Consider the following 23,793-nt stretch of genomic DNA (forward strand, 5'->3'; position numbering starts at 1 on the left):
ACAAAACACTGAGTTAAGAATACAAGTTAGAATATCTGCAAATTTCTCAAAACAAATCTCTGTGGGAGGCAAAAAGAAAACTTCTAAGCGACAGCGAATGTGTTTTTAAGCTTTCGATCAGCAATTAACACGAGGATATTAACGCTTAGGTCTAAATAAATATTTTATGTTCTTTTTGTCTACATGCCTGTCTGCTGCTCAAGTGCAATACCAAAACATTGAATGAGGTTAAAAGGCCCAAGCATACAATAAATATTTTATTTTCTCATTTGAAATTCTACGTAAAAAAGAAAGCTCTCCTATATTTTTCTTTTCTTTTCTTTTCTTTTCTTTTTTTTTTTTTTTTTCTTTTTCTTCTTTTTTTTTTGGATTTCAACATTTTTTTCCTTTGGACTTCTGAATTTTTTATGATCTTTTGATTTCTTAATTTATTTGGTACAACATACTTCAAATGAAGTCATGTAGTTGAGCCAGTATCTCATAAAAAAAAAAAAAAAAAAAAACGCACTTTCCTTCATCTACTGTGAAATGAGAGAGTCCGGATTTCCACAAAGCCTTGGTGAATGGCCAATCCCCCCCCCCCCCCCCCCCCCACGGATAGAATTAGATTTTTAAAAAAATGGTACAATTCCCACGCCGGGAATCGAACCCGGGCCACGGCGGTGAGAACGCAGAATCCTTACCACTAGACCACGTGGGACTTCACGACTCGGGCTGAAAATAATATGTCTTATGTTATTACTAGGCGCTTCCACACGTAATAAGTCAATTTCTCAACCAAATGAAGGGATCCCTGAAATTAAGATGTAGCTTTAAATCATTTAAATCACTGGTTATAAAAATTATCTTATAAGCATGATGAACATTGAGAGCCTTAATCAAAAAAATGATAACAGCTGAAAAGAAAATAATTATTCAAAAGGCAACCGCACCGTGAATATCAAGCTGTCTCAAGAAAGTCTCCATGTCTTTCAAAACGAGAATAATCACCAGTGGAGCAACAAAATATAAAACAATTCCTTTTCTAAGACCTCATTACGTAAAGTTTGCCAAAAAACCCTAGGTAACTTGATAACCTATCAAGGGATCTACCAAAATTGCAGATTTGAGACAGTCTTTGTGCATAGATCTTACATGTACAATCTTGTTTTGGTTTCTCGTTACATTATGGCTTCTCCATGAATTGAAAGTTAAGGGTGCCAGGTATAAAATGCGATGACAATATCTTTTAGGTTAATTTCATTTGGATGAGTAGTAACTAAGGGAGCACAAATTGAATTAAGTTGCATGTTACCACACCCTCACATGCAGTGCATTCAAGACACTGTCTTTAACGTTTCTGGTATCTTAACCGAGACAAGTTTTGGAGGACAGCTGGTAAAAGACTAACGATGAACATAACCAATCTAACATGTGTCTTTTTGTACATATACTTTGACCAAACGATTGAAAATTTAACAGCCAATATCATAGTACGTATGTTTGCTCAATTCAGTGTTTTCAATCGTAACATGTGCTGGAAATGCTGTTATTCTACATGTGATCTGGAAAACGCAAGAACTTCATTCGCCATCGTTCGTCCTTTTGTTTTGCTTGGCTGCTTCAGATCTCCTCGTTGGACTGATTTGCCAGCCATGTTACGTAGGCCACAAATAATTGAACTTGGAAATGACTTTAGTGTGTATTGAACCTTGGCAATAATTCAGGCCATATCCAGCTGGACAACCTCTGTCATGTCTTTGTTAACTTTACGCGCAGTCTCTATCGATCGTCTTCTCGCTGTAACCCTGCATCTGCGATATAAAACGATTGTCACTGTTCCTCGCGTCTTTCAAACTGTTGTTTGTTTGTGGTTGTTTGCTATAACTGTCGTAATGCTGAGATTTTGGATCACAAACTCGCTTGTGTTTGCCCTGGTGATAACACTTTTAATATTTCTTGTTACCACCTTGAGAACCTTAAAGATATCTCAGATCGTTAGGAGGCATTAGCGCCAGATAACACAGCAACAGCAAAGTGTTCAAAGCAACACGTGTTCAAATGTAGACATTACGGTTTGTTCGTGATATGCTATCTTCCAGTTTTTGTAATTATGCTTATCGAAACATTTACTGGATTAACCAAGAAAGAGAAGATCGCATACGATTACGTTGCAACTGCGGTTTTTATGTGAACCCAGCTGTGTATTGCTGGAGAATCATAGAGATACGACGAGCTGTTAAGAACGTATTCAGGATAAACCAGAATGAGGTTACTCCTCTGGAAAGTGGAACAATCTCTAGACAATAGTTCTCAGGCTGCAATTTTTGTGCTTTCCGTTAGGAAAGTCGAGCTGCTACAAGTAACTCTGGAAAAGCTAAAAGGACAACGCCATACATCTCTGGCGATGTCTGTTACATTAGGTGGCAGCTGTCAAATTCTAGGAGTTCCCGACTTGCTGATAGTTACATATGGTCAGCAAAATTACGACAGCAGAACAATTTTATTCCAACAGTACTTCGTAGGTATTTCAGAGTTTTCATAGTACTATGGGAGGCAATAAAAACTTCTAAACAAAAGCGAATGGAATTTAAGCTTTTGAGGAGCAATGAACACGAGGCTATAACGCTCAGGCCATATGCTTGTCTGTTGTTTCAGCACAATACCAAAACATTGAATGAGGTTAAAGTACCCATGCAATAAAATATTTTATTTTCTCGTTTAAAACTCTACGTCAAAAAAGAAGCTCTGCGACAATTTTTTTGGATTTCAACCAAATGCGAATTTTTTTGTGATCTCTTGATTTCTACATTTATCAGTTGGTACAACATACTTCAAATGAAGTTTTGTAGTTGAGCCAGTATCTGATCCAAGTTCCCTCACCTGCCGTGATGTGAGGGAGTCCGGATTTCCACAAAACCTTGGTGAATGGCCAATCCCTTCAACGGATAAAAGGAGATTTTTAAAAAAAATATGATAAAATTTCCACGCCGGGAATCGAACCCGGGCCGCGGCAGTGAGAGCGCCGAATCCTAACCACTAGACCACGTGGGACTTCATGTTCGGCTTCCACACGTAAAAAGTCAATTTCTCAGCCTAGTGGAGGGATCCCGGAAATTAAGCTGTAGTTTTAAATCATTCCGCGTATGTAGAAATGTTCTTGACAGCGAAGTGTGAATTACTGGTGATGAAAATTATCCTATAAGCATGGGAAATATCCAAAAGTTTTAATCAAAAAGAGATAACAGCTGGAAAGAAAATAATAATTTAAAAGACAACCGTAAGTACCGTGAATATCAAGCTGTCTCAAGAAAGTCTCCATGTATTTCAAATCCAGAATAATTAAAAGTGGAGCAACAAAACATAAAACAGTGCCCTTATTGAAAAAAAAATCGTCTTGAATAACATGCAAAAATACCCCCTGGTAACTTTATAACCTACCAAAATATCAGACAGTCTTTGTAAGTAGATCTCAAGGTCTTGTTTTGGTTTCTCGTTACATTGTGACTCTTCGATGATTTGAAAGTTAAGTGTGCCAGTTATATGATGCGATCGTGATCAGATTCTTTAGTTTAATTTCATTTTTTGTTCTTACTTTCAATCAAAAAAGCAACCAGAAGAATCGAATTTCCTTTTCAACCAACTTTAGGTTGTAATCTGTTATGAAAATAATACGAAAAAAAAACCTGAATTCCAATAACAGCGTTGAAAAAGACTGCCTTTAGCTGGGAAGGCTCCAGTCGTGATGTTGACAATTCGCAATCTAAATCATCCTGACGCACCATTGAAATTACGAGAACTATATATAGTTTACAATCTTCTTCCACAAATTTTAAATTGGATCTTGAGAGAAAAAGCCTAGCTATTGTGTTAAACAAAGAAACAAAACGACTCATTTCTTTCAAAGACTTAATTGCCTTCAATACAACTAACAGGGCACAAACTGAAATTGCGTTATGAAACCCTCATATGTAACACTTTCAAGACATTGTATTTAACAGTTCTAGTAGCTTAACCGAACCATTTTCCGGAGGTAAGCTGGTAAAAGATTAAAGATGAACACAACCGATCAAACCTGCGTCTTTCTGGACATACACTTGGACCAAACAAGAGATATGTTAACAACCAATATCATAGTATGTTTTCTCAACTCAGTGTTTTCAATCGTAACATGTGCTGGAAATGCTGTTATTCTACATGTGTTCCGGAAGACGCAAGAACTTCGTTCGCCATCGTTCGTCCTTCTGTTTTGCTTGGCTGCTTCAGATCTCCTCGTTGGACTGATTTGCCAGCCATCTTTCGTAGGGCTCAAGATAGCTCAATTTGGGAATGACTTTAGTGTGCATTGTACCTTGGCAATAATTCATGGCATATCAGGTTGGACAACATCTGGTGCGTCGTTGTTAACTTTAAGCGCAGTCTCTATCGATCGTCTTCTCGCTTTGACCTTACATCTGCGATATAACACGATTGTCACTGTTCCTCGCGTCTTTCAAACTGTTGTTTGCCTGTGGTTGTTTTTAATAATTGTCGTAATGCTGAGATTTTGGATAACAAACTGGCTTGTGTTTCCGCTGGTAATAATACTTTTGACATTTTTTGTTACGACCTTGAGTACCGTAAAGATCTTTCAAATCGTTCGCAGGCATCAGCGCCAGATAACACAGCAGCAGAGTGTTCAAAGCAACACGATAAACGTGCTCAAATGTAGAAAATCTGCTGTGACTGTCCTTTATGTTTACGGTTTGTTCGTGATATCCTATCTTCCAGTTTTTGTTATTATGCTCATTGAGCTATATACTGGAGTTACCAGAACAACCAAGATTGCCTTTAATCACATTGTAACTGTGGTTTTTGTCAACTCTTTCTTGAACCCAGTTGTGTACTACTGGAGAATCAGAGAGATAAGACGAGCTGTGAAGAACGTACTAAGGATGAACCAGAATGAGGTTGCCTCTCTGGAAAGTATCACAATGTCAAGACAATAATTTCCTGACTGATTTGTTACTGGCAGTTCTCAATGTTTTAGAGTTTCCGACTTTCTGATAGTTATGTCAGTAGATTTACAGAAGCAGTATAATGCTATCCCAATAGTACATCGTATTAGTCTTTATAGTACTCCTAAGGTTTCGATGGCATAAGGTCGGTGTGCAGAATCCGAGGTTTTCTCAGAGTTTTTTACTATCCATTTACAATGTATATAATTTTGTTTTCATTTGTCTTTATTGCGTAGTCGGATCTATTTTACGATAGACACGGAAAACCTTGTAGCTAAGCAACCACACTCGATAGGTGACAACATAACCAGAATTATCCCCAGATCCCAGAATAAGATTAAGACTTCCAAGACTTCCAAGACTTCCATTAGGAGCCACTCGGTTTTGTTCTGTTGAAAACCAGCGAATCTGATTGGCTTTGTCGTGGTTTTCTATTTGCTGATGGACAACCATCTGGAAAATGAAACTCATTCTTAATTTTATGTTTAATAATACACCAAATTGAAGATTTTGTGCTGCAATCCTTTAGGATCATAGAAATAGAAAGAGGTTACGAGTTTACGAGTTCATTGATTGAAACTGAATGTGAGAGTGAGAAATCAAATTAAAACTTGAAAGAGAAGATTCAGGATACGTTTTTAATTTTCAATGGAAGCAGGTGCGGACGTTAAAAATTTCTATTTTATGCAAATTAACACAGAGACAAATTACATAATCTCATAGTTTCTTACCTTTTATAGTCAATCGCTACTTTTGTTGGGCCTCCCGAAAAACCAGGTTCAGAGACTGCAGTATGTCCAGAATGCAGCTTTTCGGCTCCTCAATGGAACTGGGAAGCGGGATCATATCACGCCTATGCTTCAAGGGTTGCTGGCTATCAGTGGCTGAGAGAATAGATTATAAAACTTTGCTTTTAGCCTGTAACTGTCCATTAATGGAATAGCTCCTCATTATTTAAGGGAACTATTACAACCATATATGTTCCAGCTAGATTATTTACGCTCCTCCAATGAATCCCTACTTGTTACCCCTAAATGTGAGTAGACTTAAATTTATTTTCCAGTTTCTCAAAATAAATCTCTTTGGGAGACGATAAAAACTTCTGAACGAAAAGGAATGCATTTTTAAGCTTTCTTTCAGCAATTAACACAAGGATATTCACGCTCAGATCTGGATTAATATATGCGACCTTTTTTGTCTGCAAGCTTGTCTGCTGTTCAACGACAATACCTAAACATTGAATGAGGTTAAAGTGCCCACACCATAAAAAAAGTTATTTTCTTGTTTGAAAGTCTACGTCAAAAATGAGGCGCTCTGATATGTTTTTTTTCCTTTTTGATTCCAACTAAACGTGAGTTTGTGTTATGAGCTTTTGAATTCTACATTTATTAGGTACAATATACTTCAGATGAAGTCATATAGCTGAGCCAGTATCTGATCCAAGAAAGGCACATTCCTTCATCTAACGTTATGTGAGGAAATCTCGATTTCCAAATAACCTTGGTGAATAGCCAATCCTCTCCAAGGATAAAATGAAGTTAAAAATTAAAAAACAATTCCCACGCCGGGAATCGAACCCGGGCTGCGGCGGTGAGAGCGCCGAATCCTAACCACTAGACCACGTGGGGCTTCACGGTTCGTGCTGAAAATTATATATGCTATTTTATTACTAAGCGCTTCCACACGTAATAAGTCAATTTATCAGCCTTGTGAAATGATCCAGGAAATGAAGTTGTAGCTTAGCTTTAAATCATTCCCTGTATAAATTTCATGCGTTCTTGACAGGAAAGTGTGCATCACTGATGATGAAACTTTTCCTATAAGCATTGGGAAATATTTGACAGTTTTAATTAAAAAAAAGAGAGATAACAGCTGAAAAGAAAATAATTATTCAAAAGACAATCGTCGCATGAATATCAAGCTGTCTCAAGAAAGTCTCCACGTATTTCAAATCCAGAACAATTACCAGTGGAGCAAAACAAAACATAAAACAATTCCCTTTAAAAAACCACATTGCGTATAATATGCAAAATACCTCCTGGTAACTTAATAACCTACCAAAATTTAAAACTGTTTTGGTTTCTCGTTACATTATGATTCTTCCATGAGTTGAAAGTTAAGGGCACCCTTAGCAATCTGATTAGTAGATTTTTCTTCTTGTTCCCCTAAGCTAACATATAGTCGTGTAAATTAGTGGAAAAGTAATTCCACAAAAACAATGAATATTTCTTAACGTGCATCGTAAAAGTCCTATTAAGTGCGCCAGATCCACTTCACATTTTTTTCACCACTAAAATAATATCCTTTATTTTTTCTGAAGCATCTGAGCGGGGCGGATTCCTAAATCCTCGAATTTGATTGGCTAATCATACGCACGTGACCGGTCCAGCTTTTTACGATACGGCCCACGGGCCGGATTTTTTCTTCGCAGCCTAAATTTCGCTCCTAAAAGTTGGCGGTAGTTGTCAATCTTTCGCCTTTTTTACACGTCCATCGACGATTAGTCAACGCAAGTTTATCTCTGTTCACTTTAAAATGGCAAGGAAAGTCACTGTAAATAAATTCAATTGAGTGTTTTGAAGTTGTGAGAGTTTGCTTAGCTTGGTTGTTTGTAGCTTGGCGCTGTAATGGCGCGTAATCCTGTGTTTCTTTCGCCATAAAATTTGAGTCAATTTCAGTCGAGTTTACCTCTCTGATCGTTGCTGTATTTAGGAGAATTTCTGTGGAATACACTTGACGAATTTCCTCGCTTTCGGCTATTCAATTTACTGTAAAACTTCAAACCTCGAACGAAATTTCACACCGCAAAAACAATTTTGGAGAACTTATCTGGTGAAATAAATGCAACTAACATAAAGTAGTTCGAAAAAAATCTGTTCTTTAATGCATCTTTCTTTGTCTACTATCTGACTTACTTGCTCGTAGCCGAGATTTTTTGCAAATCGTTAGTAGACGGCGCGGAAGCCGATTCAGTGACAAGGGTTGTGTAACCAAACCCATTTGTAATCTGTAAAACCAATTTACTGGAGGAGAAAAAAATAAACATGTTATTTGCCGGCTTAAGGTCGGTCCGTATAGTGAAAAACTGTGACCTCGGGCTTTTCAAGACCTCGGTCACGTTTTTTCACCATACGGACCTCCCAGCCGGCAAATAACATATATCTGTTGTTCGAGTTATGATCAGTAAAAAGTTAATTGAAGATTTCCTGTTGTTATTTTCAATCAAAAAGCAACAAAGATATTTGAATTTTCTCTTCAATCCGTGCTATTAGGCCTGTAATCTGTTATAGAAAGTATTATGAAATAAACCCTCAATTCCAATAACGGTGTTGAAAAAGACTGCTTTGAGCCAGAAAATATTAAACCGGCAACGATAGAGCAACCTGACCGGTAGATTTAAGTTATTGACCCGTTAAGCTGAGTTAGTCGTGTAAATTGTTGGAATAGTAATCCCACAAAGTTATTGAATATCTCTTCAAGTGCATCGAGAAAAATCTCTTTAACACGCGGAACCCCTTGTTTCATATATATATCACTATTAAAAATAAGTCGTCTATTGTGCGATCTTAAAATTAGTAAAAAGTTAATTGGATATTCTTTGTTGCTATTTTCAATCAATAATGGTAATAGGACTTTAGGTCTGTAATCATACAAGTGATTAACAAAATCGGACGACCGCGAAGCGGGAGTCTGATTTGTTAATCACGAGTATGATTACGGACTGAATTGGACGACACGATGTCCTGTTACCAATTAATCATAACAATTACAATTTCCCACAAAAGTAAAAGTTTCATTTGATAAAGAGCTTTTTATCGTCATTTTAAATATCATAATTATAGAATATGGAGAACAGCTCGCAAAATGGCTGTGAAGTCTCTTTCAAAACAGTCACCAGAGACTGAACCTCCACAATTTTACAAAGTCAATCTCAGTCAGAGGTTACTATAGTGATTGTAATCAATGTTGTGATTGGTGGATTTAGTGGAGAGGACTTAAAATGATTGGCTCATGTAACTGTCCGATTACAGGTGTCCGATTACACTGTCCGATTACAACTTTGCAGATTAATTAGAGCAAAATACAGCAGATTATGCACCAATCACATTTGAGGAAATTTGAATTGTTATGATTAATAATGGTAATAGGACTGAGTGGAGTCCAATTCGGTCTGTAATCGAGTGATTAACAAAATCGGACGACCGCGAAGCGGGAGTCCGATTTGTTAATCACGAGTATGATTACAGACTGAATTGGACGACACGATGTCCTGTTACCAATTAATCAAAACTATGACAAAATTCGAGAAACGAACAAACCATGGATTGAGCGCTGAACGATTTTAAAACGTCGTTATGAATGCTGAAAAACCCAGCAGTTTACTCAACAAAGTGCACCGCAAAATCGCGCGCAAAATGACGCGTCCTGTCCAATTACAAGCATAATGCGTACACTGTCCAATTAATGCTCAAATCGGGCTGCTGATAGCCAATCACGTTCGAGAATTTTGTTATAGTTTTGACTAATAAAGTAATCAAAATAATCTAATCATCCAACGTTAATAGGCCTGTAACATGTTATGGAAAATATATGAAATAAATCCTGAATCCCATAACAGCGTTAAAAGATTTCTTTTAGCTGGGAAGGCTCCAGTGGTGATGATGGCAATTCGCAATCTGTATGATCCTGATGTACCACTGAAGGTAGGAGAACTATCTATCTTCTTCTACAAATTTTAATTCGGATTTTGAAAGAAAGAGCCACAACTATTGTGGTGAACAAACAAACACAAAGGACACCGTTTACTTTCAAAGACTTCACTTCAATCAAAGTAAGGGAGCACACAACTTGAATTGGGCTGCATATTTCACCCTCACATGCAATGCATTCAAGACATTGTCTTTAACGTAACGTTTCTGGTATCTTAACCGAAACAAGTTTCAGAGGACAGCTGGTAAAAGACTAACCATGAACACATCTAACCAGACTTGTGTCTTTTTGGACAAACACTTGGACCAAACAAGGGAAACCTTAACAACCAATATCATAGTATGTTTTCTTAATTCAGTATTTTCAATCGTAACATGTATTGGAAATTCTGTTATTCTTCATGTGATCCGGAAAACGCACGAACTTTATTCGCCATCGTTCGTCCTTCTCTTTTGCTTGGCTGCTTCAGATCTTCTCGTTGGACTGATTTGTCAGCCATCTTTCGAAGGCTTCAAGATAGCTGATCTTGGGAATGACTTTAGTGTGTATTACATCTTGGGAATGGCTCATGTCATATCTAGTTGGACAACCTCTGGCCTGTCTTTGTTAACTTTAAGCGCAGTCTCTATCGATCGGCTTCTGGCTGCAACCCTGTTTCTATGATGTAAAACGATTGTCACTGTTCCTCGCGTCTTTCAAACTGTTGTTTGTCTGTGTGTGTTTGCTATAGCTGTCGTAATGCTCAGATTTTGGATCACAAACTGGCTTGTGTTTCCTTTGGTAATAACACTTTTAACACTTTTTGTTACGACCTTGAGTACCTTGCTGTTAAGAACGTATTCAGGGTGAACTAGAATGTGGTCACCTCTCTGGAAAGCAGAGCAATGTCAAGGCAATAGTTCTCTGACTGTAATTTTTGTGCTTTGCGTAAGGGATGTTCAGCTGTCGCAAATAACTGTGGAAAAGCTGAGAGGAAAACAACATACGTCTTATCCGATATTTGTTACATAGATGGGCAGTTCTCAATTTCTAGGAGTTCCTGGCATTCTGTTAATTTTAGTCTGCAAAATAACGAGGGCTGTACAATTTCATTTCAGTCCTCATAGTATTCCTAAGGCTTTGATGGTATTGATGGTATTGCATATATAGAAACTTCTTATGATAGACACGGAAAAACCTGTAGCTAAGCAACCGCGCTCGATATATGATAAATTAGTATATTCTCAGCTCCGACTATTGCATTTCTAGCTCTCTGATTGGCTCAAAAACTCCGACTATGAGCCATTAGTCGGAGTTTTACCTTATATGGAAAACAGTGCGCCAAGTTTAAAAATTTTCCGCTCTGTAAAATTGTTGAAATAAAAATCGGCGGCAAAAACCCGATTAAGAATATACTAAAACAATTATTCCATTCGACCTTGTTGGATATGAAGTGATCATAACCAACTCGCGCTACGCGCTCGTTGGTTATTTATCACTTCATATCCAACGCGGTTTCATGGAATAATTGTTAAATAGTCGGAATTAATTATCTGCAGTTCCCAGAATAAGATTGAGACTTCTATTTATAATTAACAATTAGATTATGAGCTCGAGATTTCCATTTAAACAATAGAGTGCTTCTTTCAAGGAACTATCGGCTGATAGCTACCCCGCGGAAATTTGATGGTCTTAAACCAAATATGTACCCGAGACGCGGGGCATCCAGAGCAAATATGCTAGTTTTAAGCACATCAAATTTCCAAGAACATCAAATTTCCTATCAGACCGATAGTTTCGAGACATAAACACTCTATTGCCTTTATTGTTCACCACTAAATTTTCTTCTGCACGCCAGCTCAAAAATCATATTGAATTATTTTAAACTTTTTTAGATGAAAGCGGTGAAAGCCAAATGTAAAATTTGAAAAAGGAAAACAAACAAAAACCCACTTAATACAATTTCAATCGTTTATTTTCTATAAGACCGCTTGTTTTCACGGAAACAATTCACGGACGAGTACTATCCATCCGGGTATTTTCCTCGGACGGGCACTAAGGGCTGATAGTGTCTCTCCGCGGATGAACACTATCCAAACCTAAAGTTAAACCAATAAGAATCGCAGAAAATTTAGTTGTGGACTATAAGAGGAGAGGTGAGGGGCCCGTGCATCATTTTTTCAATCATTTCAAGTTTTTCAATGTCAAGAAGCAGTAAATGTCTTTCTTCTAGTCTTCTCTGGAATTCAATTATCTAGTTGCATCAAAACGTTCCTCCAAAGCTTCTGTATGGAAAAAAAAACAACAAGCAAACGTGGCCATTTTGCAAAGGACGGACAGCCACTGCACACTAATGGCTGGTAGTGTGCGATCGCTCAGCCAATCAGGTTGCAGCATTTGCAGCTTTGCTGTGTTCCATTGAAAACCTTCGAATCTCGTTGGTTTTCTCATGGTTTTCTATTTGCTGATGGACCAAATGTAGATTTAATTTTGTGCTATTTTCTACTAAAATAATTTGACTACCCACCCTCGTTCTTTATGAGCGATAGTCAACTAGCCTCGTTGATTATTCGATCATAGAAAACCCGGGTTCGTAGTCAAAATGTTAATTAGCTATATGAAAATTAAGGGAATTTCTGTTTCAACAAAGACCCAAATTTTAAACTGTTAGTAAAAAGGATTAGTATATACCGCCTAAATGAATATTGCTTTTCACGAGTTCTGATTGGTTAGCTCGGAGGTCATTAGCATAGTACTTTTGACCTCCACCTCGGTGAATAAGAGTGCAATATCTGTTTCTATAACTCTTCGACAAGGTTTTCTGAGTTTGCGGTAGAATCAAAATGTCGGATCTAGTAATGGAGTCACAGTCGTAGTCTCATTGATGGCCATTGATGGCGGTCGCTGGTTGCCTTATTCTGTTACAGGTTCAGGTAATCACTTTTAAAATGGGTGATACCATATTCCTTAGATTTAAATTTATCAACGCAAGCAATGCTGATGTCCTCCACGCTTCCTCGGATACGACCAGAGCAAATGCCTGGTGGTACGACATGATGAACAACAATAGCGTGGCCAGCGAGTTGAAAGAAAACTTGACACTCTCTCACGCTAACCCTACCCTCTTTTTGGCGGCAGTCTGTTTCCCCTTGTCGAGACAACAAGCAGTCTGCTAAACATTCAATCATGAATGGTCCCGGAGTTGTCGACGTGTGTTAACGGTTAGGAATCCGAATATCCTTTCAGTGTTAACGCCTACTAATCCAAATACTCTAATTGATTAATCCGGAAACACTTACGAATCCGGAAAAAAATCTCCTCTAGTGTAAACCTAGTCTTGATATGTCATTTGTGTAATGTTACTAGTTTAGATGTATCACTATGTAAAGTAAATATTACAATAAAAAGTAGTATGGACAAATGTTGTCAGTTCTGGAAGCTAGAAACAACTAAATGATTGTGCGATGCGGAGGATTTCAATATGTCTGTTTGAAAAGAGATATTGAATGTTTGAAATGGCCACCGGGGCGTAAACATGAAAACGGTTAAAATTTAGAAAGAATCGCCGGAAGTTGTTTAGCTAGATAGTCTCTGGATCATCCTCAAGGTACAGTGTGCGCCAAAGTTATTCCCAAGTTCAGCTATCTTGAACGCCACAAAAACTGACCGACAAATTAATCCAACGAAGCGATTCAAAGCAGCCAGGCAAAGAAATTGTGACCCTGAAATTGTGGTGTTTTCCGAATGACATGAAGAATAACAGAATTTCCCATTATTGTTGTTATACAAAACACTGAGTTATACAACACGTTAAAATATTTGTGATTTCGGTCTCTTCCGCTTGTTCCAAGTTTACGTTTACGATGGAGCAGGTTAAACGAGTTTTGTCATGGCGTACTGAGAAAATCAACAACCACAAAGATGCCTGATTCTGTCAGTTTTAGGTATTCAGGACAACATCAAAAGTAGACCACTTAGCTTTCGAAAGATTTCTAGTCCCTTTCGTAATCAAGTCAAATATATGAATGCGATTGCACCTTTTCAAAGACTGCGATCGCAGTCGGAAGTTTACTGAGCTTTTGATTCGTATTTTATTTGTCGGGGACGAGAAAGAACTGGTGGTGTTAAATCTGTCGCTTATGTGTTCGTCTGCGCACTAATGAATAAAGCTAAGCAACGGGATAGAGTTTACGAGTTCATCAGTTGAAAATGAATGTAAGCGTGAAAAATCAAATCAAAACTTGGGAGAGCAGATTAACGATACATTTTTAATTTTCAATACAAGAGGGTGCTTCTTTTATTTTTTTTTTTTTCCAACTGTTAAATTCTATATTATGGAAATGAACACACAGAGAGAAATTAAACGTTCACATTCTCCACCGAAATCTTCTTTTCCTCCCTTTTCAGTTAAATCAATATTAAGAAAATTTTAAAATGATTGGTTGCAAAAGACTCAAAAAAAATCTTTGTGGGAGGCAATAAGAACTTCTAAACGAAAACGAATGCGTTTTTATGCTTTGGTCAAGCAATTAACTTGAGGCTATTAACAGTCAAGTCTGGATTAAATTTTGTGGTCATTTTTGTCTCCATGCTTGACTGCTGTCCACGTACAAAACTAAAACAAAACATTGGATGAGGTTAAGTGCCCATACCATATGTATTTCCTCGTTTGAAAATCAACGTCAAAAAAAGTTATTTTCCAAGAAGCTTTTTTTTTTTTTTTTTTTTGGATTTGAACTAAACGTGAATTTTTCTACGATTTTTTTTTAGTTCTACTGTTATTTGACACACTCTTCCACCATACCTGAGAAAAGACTATTGCCTGATGTACAAAGTCGTATCGAAGGAGTTTCACGAGTGCTTGAAATCGGACGGTATGTCCGAAGCGTGAAATCCAAACGAGCTGGTCCAGCAGGCTGGCTTTTTTTTTGTTTGTTTGTTTGTTTTTTGCTGAGAGGTGAGAATTTACTTCCCAAGCGCTAGAGAAGAACGGTCCAGATGTGAACCTCGTGCGCTAGCGACAGTAACTATTGTTCGCGTAAGAAACGCCAGCACAAAGTGGCCTTAATTACCAGCGGTCCTCTGAAACTTGTTTTGGTTAAGATGCCACAAACTTTAAAGACGATGTCTTGAATGTATTATATGTGAGGGTGTATGGTACGCAGGGTCCTTTGTGTTTTTTTCGTCAACACAATAGTTGTGGCTCTTTCTTTCAAAATCCAAATTAAAATTTTTGGAAGAGGATTGTCAGCTATACATAGTTCTCCTACCTTGAATTGCGAATTTTCATTATCAAGACGAGCCTACCCAGCTAAAAGCCGTCTTTTATTGGAATTCGGGGTTTATTTCATATATTTTCCATGACATGTTACAGGTCTAATAACGTTACATGATTAGATGATTTTGGTTGCTTTTTTGATTGTAAATAACAACGAAAAATCTCCAATTAACTTTTTCCTGATTTTAAGATCGAACAAAAGGCGATGTCTTTGTAATAGTGAAGAATATGAAACAAGTGGTTCCGGTATGCTTAAGAGGTTTTTCACGATGAACGTTACCGCCGCGGCCCGGATAACAGTTTCTTATCTCATTTTTTCTTTGGAGGGGATTGGCCATTTACCAAGGCTGTCGGGAAAGCGGAATTCCAGATTCCATCACGTTAGATTTCTGAATGTGCTTTGTGTGTAATGTAATGAACAAGGTTTGGTTTAAAAAGAGCTAAGGAAGGGAGAAAAGGTTTTTTCAAGGTCTTTCATAGTCCAAATAAAAAAGTGTACATGTAAGAGATCTTCCCAATTTCAGACTTTTCACTGATGTCTCCATTACTGAGATACATGATGTACGTACAGTATGTCATATCAAGAGAAAAAACTTATTGGTCACTAAGCTGTAGGGTCAAAGGTCATTTTTTTCAACAAACTTTGACTTTTAATCATCTGTATCTTCTAAAACCAATATCAGTGAAGATCATTCCGAACGTAGCAAGGTAGATAATCTAAATTTGTATCGAAAACGCTCGTTTATTGATCAATACAATACAAATTCGCCGATTTACCAAATTTTAACAAAATAGTCACGTGAAATGTCACGTGATCAAAATTATATGTTAAGGCAACGCAGGGCGCCGAGTTTTATAATCAGGGAATATTTCAGCTTGGTAAAACAAATACAACATGAGATATAGCTGCCTAACCATAATTCTACTTTACATTCCTGACCCAGGCCTTAAATTGCATACTTGAGAGATGGAATATTTGTTTACGTGAATAACCCCTTAAGTGTAACAGAATAACTTTCATTTCAAATATCATTTTCGCACTTATTAAAAAATATCGTCTACTAATCTTAAAATCAGGAAAATATTAATTAGAGATGTTTTTGTTGTTGTTACTTTCAGTCAAAAAAAATGTTAATTTTCGTTTCAATTAACGTTGTTAGGCCTGTAATCTGTTATGGAAAAGAACATGCAATAAATCCTGAATTCCAATAACAGCGAGCGTTGAAAAAGAATGCTTTTAGATTAGATGGCTCCAGTCGTGATGTTGACAATTCGCAATCTGTATCATCCTGATGTACCATTGACGGTAGGAGATCTACTAATCTTACCTATAACTTTTAATTTGGACTTTTTGAAAGAAAGAGCCACAACTATTGTGTTGAACAAACAAACATAAAGGACCCTTTTTTTTCAAAGACCTGACTTCAATCAAAGCAAGGGGGACACAAAGTGAACTAAGTTGCATATTACACCCTCACATGTAATACGTACAAGACGTCGACGTTTTCTCTATCGTTTGTGGTAGCTTAAGCGAAACAAGTTTCAGAGGACAGCTGGTAAAAGACTAACCATGAACACATCCGATCAAACCTGTTTCTTTTTGGACATACATTTGGACCAAACGAGAGAAACGTTAACAACTAATATCATAGTATGTTTTGTCAATTCAGTGTTTTCAATCGTAACATGTATTGCAAATGCTGTTACTCTTCATGTGATCCGGAAGACGCAAGAACTTCATTCGCCATCGTTCTTCCTTCTGTTTGTCTTGGCTGCTTCAGATCTCCTCGTTGGACTGATTTGTCAGCCATCTTTCGTAGGGCTCAAGATAGCTCAACTTGGGAATGACTTTAGTGTGTATTGTACCATGGGAATGGCTCATGTCATATCCAGTTGGACAACCTCTGGCGCTTCTTTGTTAACTTTAAGCGCAGTCTCTATCGATCGTCTTCTGGCTCTAACCCTGCATCTACGATATAACACGATTGTCACTGTTCCTCGCGTCTTTCAAACTGCTTTTTGTCTGTGGGTGTTTGCTATAACTGTCGTAATGCTGAGATTTTGGATAAAAAACTGGCTTGTGTTTCCTCTGGTAATAATACTTTTGACATTTTTTGTTACGACCTTGAGTACCTTACAGATAGTTCAAATCGTTCGGAGGCATCAGCGCCAGATAACACAGCAACAGGAGAGTGTTGAAAGTAACATGATAAACGTGTTCAAATGCAGAAAATCTGCTGTGACTGTCCTTTATGTTTACGGTTTGTTCGTGATATTCTATCTTCCATTTTTTATTACTATGCTTGTCGAAACATTTACTGGATACACAAAAGCAATGAAGATTGCCTATGATTACGTTTCAACTGTGGTTTTTATCAACTCTTTCTTGAACCCAGTTGTGTACTGTTGGAGAATCAGAGAGATGAGACGAGCCGTTAAGAACGTATTCAGGATGAACCAAAATGTGGTTACCTCTCTGGAAAGCAGAACAATGTCGAGACAATAAGAGTTCCTGGCTTTCTAATAGTATACGTACAGCCAGCAAAATTATGAAAGCAGTCCAATTATTTCGATGTAGTAAAATTTCCATTTCTTAGATTGGTTACTAAGTTTACCACCTCTGTCATCTTGGCAAGTAGACATGGCCGACAGTTCCTGAATGAAATTTTCATTTATTCGAAAGATATTACTTCAAGTCTAGGATATTTGAATGCATGGGGAGTTTTCAACAAAATGACTTCTGTCGCTCTTGGACCAAAAATGTTTTTCAAGAGGTCATATTTAAGGTATTTAAGAATGGTAAACGCAGTGGTTTCGTCGGAACTATTCATTTTTGGGCGATGAGTACAGCTGTGAATGAAGACAACAACGATAAAACAAAAGTACCGAATGATGTTTTTTCTTTCGTAGTGTTTTTCTTGTTTTTTACTGCCTAACTCGAGTAGTTAATTGATTAAAATCGATGTACAGTTATCCTTAATTTTAACTTACTGAACTATGGCTGCATACGTGTGTGCAAACGAACAGTTGTTTCTGTGTGTTTTAGTCCGCTGTTTTAGTTCGCTTATTTCTAGTCCGTCTTGGATGCCCACCTCTGAAAAACATAGTCAAACAAATTATTCGCCACAGCCATAGGTGAGAATTTACCTCGACTTCGTTCCGGTAATATTCATAAATTTTCACTTCGCCTCCGGCGAATAACTGTTAAACGATTCTTAAATAGTACCTCGTAGCTATAAATCTTCATAATAGAAGAAGTTTCGTGAAGAACTGGTGGGATTAAATCGCCGCTTGTGTGTGCACCTGCTCACTAATGCATCAAGCTAAACAATGGAGTAGAGTTTAAGAGATCTTAGTTAAAACTGAAAGTAAGTGCGAACAATCACGGTTTTCGACGCCATCTTGATGGGTAGGCAAAGCGGTCAGAATTTAAAGTGTTTGCATGGGAATCCGATAGCAAAAAACTTTATCCAAAATTGAATTTTACACAATTTGTGAATAGCAACGTTAAAATATTAGGTAGAAGATTGTATCAACAAAGTTTGATTGATGTAGCTTGGCTAGAAGACGCTCAGTTATTTTTTCTAATTAGTTTATCTAGAAATTTAGCTTGGTAGACGCGGTTCGCGGGAAACAAAATTTTAGACGAATGCATGGGAAATTAAAAATTAACTGAGTGTCTTCTAGCCCAGTTACGTCCTTCAATTTTGGTGAACACAATCTGCTACCTAGTATGGCAAAGTTTATTTGAAAAAGTTATTTGCGACCCTATTCCCATACAAACACTTTAATTTCTGACTGCTTTGCCTACCCAGCAAGATGGCGTCCAAAACTGCGATTAGGCCTATCAAAACGAAACATTGGAAGAGCAGTTCAGGATACGTATTCAATTTACAATGGAAGAGCAGCTGTTTCCCCAGCTGTTAAAAATTTCTATTTTGTGCATATGGATCTCACTGACATGATCAGGTAACTATTTACTTGTTACGTCTATACTATTTACCAAACAAGTGGGGCTTAATTCTGAAGTTCGCATACAAACCAGTTGCTAATGTCCGAATGTCGAATTGAATTCCAACGTACTTCAGATAACTTTATGTAGTTGAGCGAGAATCTGATCCAGGGTTGGGGGGACAAAAAGCACAATCACACATCTACCGTGATGAAATCTGGAATTTCGATTTCCAGATAACCTTGGTGAATAGCCAATCCCCCTTCAGAGAAAAAATGAGATTTCAAAAAAATTACAGTTCCCACGCCGGGAATCGAATCGACTCGCAATGATAATAATCCACCTCATAATATTACCAGTTAAAATGACATCTGCATTCAAAGTGACAATCCACATGTAATAATTCAATTTATCAATTTTTTGTAGAATCACAAGACAAGCTGTTAAGTAGCTTTAAATCATTTTGAGTATACTGTCAATTCTTTACAATGAAGAGCGCGCAACTGTGATGAAAATGATGAAACTGCGATGAAATTGATGAAAAATTATTCTATAAACATGCAAAGTGTTGGAAAAACACAGGGTGAAATTAATCAAATGGCAACCGCACAGTGAATTTCGAAGTGTATCCAGAAACAGAAGCATAAAGTTTTGTTTTAATTTTCTTGTTTTTTTTCTCTTTTTTTTTTTTTTTTTTTCACAATTCTCGGAAGAATAACCAGTGGAGTTAATGTGATCATGATATGCATAGTTTAATTAATTTAGATACGCTTTTTTTTTTAGTTTGATCCTCGTGATTATCGTTTGATCGAGACATGTGCCCGGTCCAATACTTGGAAAATATTTAACCGGCAATAGAACAATCTAACTGGTTGATTTAAGTTATTGCCCCCCTAAGAAAACTTAGTCTTGTAAATAACTGGAAAAGTAATTTCACAATTCTAATGAATATTTATTAACGTGCATATTGAAAAAGCCTCATATATCTAGAATAACAGAGCAACTTGTTTCATTTGAAATATCCTATTCTCACTTATTAAAAAATACCGCCTATTGTTCTTAAAATCAGGAAAATGTTAATTAGAGATTTTTTTTTATTTCTTCCAGTCAAAAAAAAAACAGCAACAAAATAATCTGATCTTCGGTTTATTAAGCCTGTGATCTGCAATGGAAAAAATATTAAATAATCCCTGAATTCCAATAAAAGTGTTGAAAAAGACTGCTTTTAGATGAGAAGGCTCCAGTCGTGATGTTGATAATTCGCAATCTGTATGATCCTGACCAACCATTGAAGGAAGGAGAACTATATAGAGTTTGCAATTATAATCTTCTTCCACAAGTTTTAATTTGGATTTTGAAAGAAAGAGCCACAACTATTGTGTTGAACAAACAAACATAAAGGAACCTTTTCCGCTTTCAATAACGTGACTTCAATCAAACTAAGAGGACGTAGACTGAAATTGCATTATTAAACCCTCACATTTGATACATTCGTGACATTGTACTTACGTTTCTGGTAGCTTAATCAAGACAAGTTTCAGTGAGCAGCTGCTAAAAGACTTACCATGAACACAGCCAATCTAACGTGCGACTTTTTGGACATTCAGTTGGACCAAACGAGTGTAACGTTAACAGACAAAATTATAACATGTTTCCTCAATTCAGTGTTTTCAATCGCAGCATGTATTGGAAATGCTGTTATTCTACTTGTGATTCGGAAGACGCAAGAACTTCATTCGCCATCGTTCTTCCTTCTGTTTTGCTTGGCTGCTTCAGATCTCCTCGTTGGACTGATTTGTCAGCCATCTTTCGTAGGGCTCAAGATAGCTCAACTTGGAAATGACTCAAATGTGTACTGTGCCTTGGCAATAATTCAGGCCATATCCAGTTGGACAACCTCTGGCGCTTCCTTGTTAACTTTAAGCGCGGTCTCAATCGATCGGCTTCTCGCTGTAATCCTACATCTACGATATAACACGATTGTCACTGTTCCTCGCGTCTTTCAAACTGTTGTTTGCCTGTGGGTGTTTTCAATAATTATCGTAATGCTGAGATTTTGGATAAAAAACTGGCTTGTATTTCCGCTGGTGATAACACTTTTAACATTTTCTGTTACGACCTTGAGTACCTTAAAGATATTTCAAATCGTTCGGAGGCATCAGCGCCAGATAACACAGCAACAGGAGAGTGTTCAAAGTAACACGATAAACGTGCTCAAATGTAGAAAATCTGCTGTGACTGTCCTTTATGTTTACGGTTTGTTCGTGATATCCTATCTTCCAGTTTTTGTGATTATGCTTCTACAAACATTTGCTGGAGTCACCAAAACAACGAAGATTGCCTTTAATTATGTAGCGACTGCGGTTTTTATCAACTTTTTCTTGAACCCAGTTGTGTATTGTTGGAGAATCAGAGAGATAAGACAAGCTGTTAAGAACGTATTCAGGATAAACCAGAATGAGGTTACCCCTCTGGAAAGTACAACAATTTCAAGGCAATAGTTCTCGGACTTCAAATGTGTTGCTCTGCGTAAGTAGTATAGTTAAATTCGAGCTGTTAAAAGCCTTACACTGTGGAAAAGCCAAGAGGAAAACACCATACACGGCATATCTGCCCGTGTTTGCTACATCAGTGGGCAGTTTTCATTTTCTAAGTGTTTTTGATAGTATAGTCAGCAAAATTACGAAAGCTGAACAATTTTTTTCAAATAGTGCCTCGTTGCCATAAGTCTTCATAGTAGACTCCTTATGTGTAGATGGCATGAAAGCTTCGTGTACATCATTCGAGGTTTTCTCAAAGTTATTTACTATTCGGTTTTCCTTTTTTCTTCATTTGTCTACGTTCGTAGGCGAACGGGCAACTTTTTGCCACAGGGGGGGGGGGGGGGGGGGCGGTGAGCCATTTGCCCAAAACAATTCGCTCAAGTTGTCTAAATATTTACGAAACTGAGTCGAAAAGAAACGAGGGACACTAACGGTGCACTAACATAGACCTACATATGAAGTGAAAATATTCTTACATATGATTCTATCATATGAGCCCATAAAACACGTTAAAAGAAATAGCTGTCTCTGCCATTTCGACGGCCGAAGATATCAGTGACACGATCCATGTCATTGTTGACTACAGAGTTAGCATATGCCCTTTCAATGTTAATAAGCGCGGTGTTACTGACACGTTTTTGGCCCATGGTGCTGCCGAGGTAAGTTTTTAAACTGTACAACGCACTGAATGATCGTTCTGCAGAACATGATGTAGCATGTATCACTGCAATGATATGTACCAGATTAGAAAATTCTGGAAACATATCAAATAGATCATTCTGGTGCATTGTTTCCAGCATTTATGAAACAGTCATGCGATTCGGGTGTCAGCTGCGATTGTCAGCTGCGTTTGTAGCATGTTCACCCGCAAGGGCTTGAAGGCGGTGCGATGGGGTTTGTATGGGTGTCCTGGCTTCTCGTAATTCAAACTGAGAATTGGTCAGCTACTTCTTCATTTTCAGACCCATTGCTGATACCATCTGCCATAGGCTGTTGAAACTTTCTTCAGTCCGACACTGGCGCAGGGTCTGAATGGTCATGTCGGCATTTCTACGAGCGGAGATGACGTCGACCGTCCTCCCCTGAAGATATCAGCACACACTATTAGTGTTGCTCAGGATTACTTTCAGCACACACAATCCGAAAACAAAGTCACAAATTGGGGTCAATAAGGCTCTGAGTAGGTTTTTGGGTCTTTTTCTGAAGACAAAGTGAGCAGGGTTTTTACAATGCGTTCCATTTGCCAAAATTTCTCTTGTTGCCCAAAAAATTCTGAGGTGCCCAAAATTGCAGCCCCCCAAAATTGCAGGATTGTGTGTGCTGAAAGTAATCCTGAGCAACACTAATAGTGTGTGCTGATATCTTCAGGGGAGCCCCCCCAAAAAATGTGACATAATAGACACGAAAAAACTTTTTAAATCTTTAGGTCTCTGATTCAAATCCTTCACTTTGCTGCTCAGTAGATTTGTTCTCGGTAGTCCCGAGTTCAACTCCTCGACCGCGCTGTGCAAATAGCCAACTAGTCAGCCTTCCAACAGTTGGGATTGCTAATAGTCCTGAATAGTTTATGTTTGAATCAGTGAGATGTTTGTTTATTTATTTACAGTGTTCCCGATAGACCGTTTTCGATATACTAAAATTCAGCTTGGCAGTGAGGCTTAGAGGACTCAAACAGAGTAGTCCAGCATCTCTTCCAGACCTGTATTTTCATTGGTTCTGTTAACCTGTAGCTTTTATTGTTTCAAGAGATAGGGGCATTGATCATTTATGTATTTGTTTCGTGAGCCAATAGCAAACGGTGTTTGGACAGCTACAGACCTGCCCCATAAACAAAGGGAATCGAATGACCATGTTTATTAATTTCTTTTGTTTGTGTCATCTAGGCCTCACTATCAAGCTGAATTTTATATATCGACAGTGGCCTATTAGCACAATAGTGCTAAATACATTTGAGACTTAAATAAAGTTATTTATTTATCATTTTATTTTATTATCCATTTCCATCCATCTGTCTACATTGCATAGTCGAAACAGTGTTTCAACAAAGACCCGAGGGGGGGAAGGGGGGATACAGCATTTTTGCTTCAATAAAAAAACAGTTATCAATACTCAGAAACTATAAGTGATGAGCATTAGTATATTACTTTTTACGCATTCTGATTGGTTAGCTTAAAGGAAGTGACTATAGCATAGTACTATTTACCTCCATTTTGGTGAATAATTGTGAAATATCTGTTTCCAGCTAGAATTCTTATGTCATTTGTTGTACTGTTTGTAGCTTGGATCTAATACTATGTAGTAGATTAAATATCACAAATATACATTAGTATGGACATCTTTTGTCATTTTTGCAAC

At 37.5% G+C, this 23,793-nt stretch overlaps 3 protein-coding genes, 3 non-coding genes and 2 pseudogenes across 6 annotated transcripts; 5 read left to right on the top strand and 3 right to left on the bottom strand.

The window, feature by feature from the left end:
* Positions 1-628: 628 nt before the first annotated feature.
* On the bottom strand, positions 629-700 carry Trnae-cuc (transfer RNA glutamic acid (anticodon CUC)). The gene has a single exon. It is a non-coding gene; the product is annotated as a tRNA-Glu (tRNA).
* A 691-nt stretch (positions 701-1,391) lies between these two features.
* Positions 1,392-2,289, top strand: LOC149106656 (melanocyte-stimulating hormone receptor-like; annotated as a pseudogene).
* Positions 2,290-2,961: 672 nt separating this feature from the next.
* Trnae-cuc (transfer RNA glutamic acid (anticodon CUC)) lies at positions 2,962-3,033 on the bottom strand. Its single transcript has one exon. It is a non-coding gene; the product is annotated as a tRNA-Glu (tRNA).
* Positions 3,034-4,034: 1,001 nt separating this feature from the next.
* On the top strand, positions 4,035-4,967 carry LOC149106657 (melanocyte-stimulating hormone receptor-like). The gene has a single exon (XM_089298445.1). The coding sequence runs from the start codon at positions 4,035-4,037 to the stop codon at positions 4,965-4,967; it is 933 nt and encodes a 310-aa protein (XP_089154571.1).
* Positions 4,968-6,532: 1,565 nt separating this feature from the next.
* Trnae-cuc (transfer RNA glutamic acid (anticodon CUC)) lies at positions 6,533-6,604 on the bottom strand. Its single transcript has one exon. It is a non-coding gene; the product is annotated as a tRNA-Glu (tRNA).
* A 3,340-nt stretch (positions 6,605-9,944) lies between these two features.
* LOC149106658 (uncharacterized) lies at positions 9,945-10,535 on the top strand (annotated as a pseudogene).
* Positions 10,536-16,386: 5,851 nt separating this feature from the next.
* Positions 16,387-17,449, top strand: LOC110060554 (melanocortin receptor 5-like). Its single transcript, XM_020767349.2, has one exon. It carries the CDS (start codon positions 16,514-16,516, stop codon positions 17,447-17,449), a length of 936 nt encoding a protein of 311 aa, XP_020623008.2. The 5' UTR covers positions 16,387-16,513.
* Positions 17,450-20,419: 2,970 nt separating this feature from the next.
* On the top strand, positions 20,420-21,765 carry LOC110060563 (melanocyte-stimulating hormone receptor-like). The gene has a single exon (XM_020767360.2). The coding sequence runs from the start codon at positions 20,461-20,463 to the stop codon at positions 21,394-21,396; it is 936 nt and encodes a 311-aa protein (XP_020623019.2). The 5' UTR covers positions 20,420-20,460; the 3' UTR covers positions 21,397-21,765.
* Positions 21,766-23,793: the final 2,028 nt, after the last annotated feature.

This window comes from Orbicella faveolata, unplaced genomic scaffold (genome assembly GCF_042242905.1).
Source record: "Orbicella faveolata isolate gen_17 unplaced genomic scaffold, um_ofav_v1 contig_3, whole genome shotgun sequence".
In the NCBI taxonomy this organism is placed as follows: domain Eukaryota; kingdom Metazoa; phylum Cnidaria; class Anthozoa; order Scleractinia; family Merulinidae; genus Orbicella; species Orbicella faveolata.

Coding starts and splice junctions, on each gene's coding strand:
- LOC149106657 (XM_089298445.1), top strand. CDS start 4,035: ATGAACACAACCGATCAAACCTGCGTCTTTCTGGACATACACTTGGAC.
- LOC110060554 (XM_020767349.2), top strand. CDS start 16,514: ATGAACACATCCGATCAAACCTGTTTCTTTTTGGACATACATTTGGAC.
- LOC110060563 (XM_020767360.2), top strand. CDS start 20,461: ATGAACACAGCCAATCTAACGTGCGACTTTTTGGACATTCAGTTGGAC.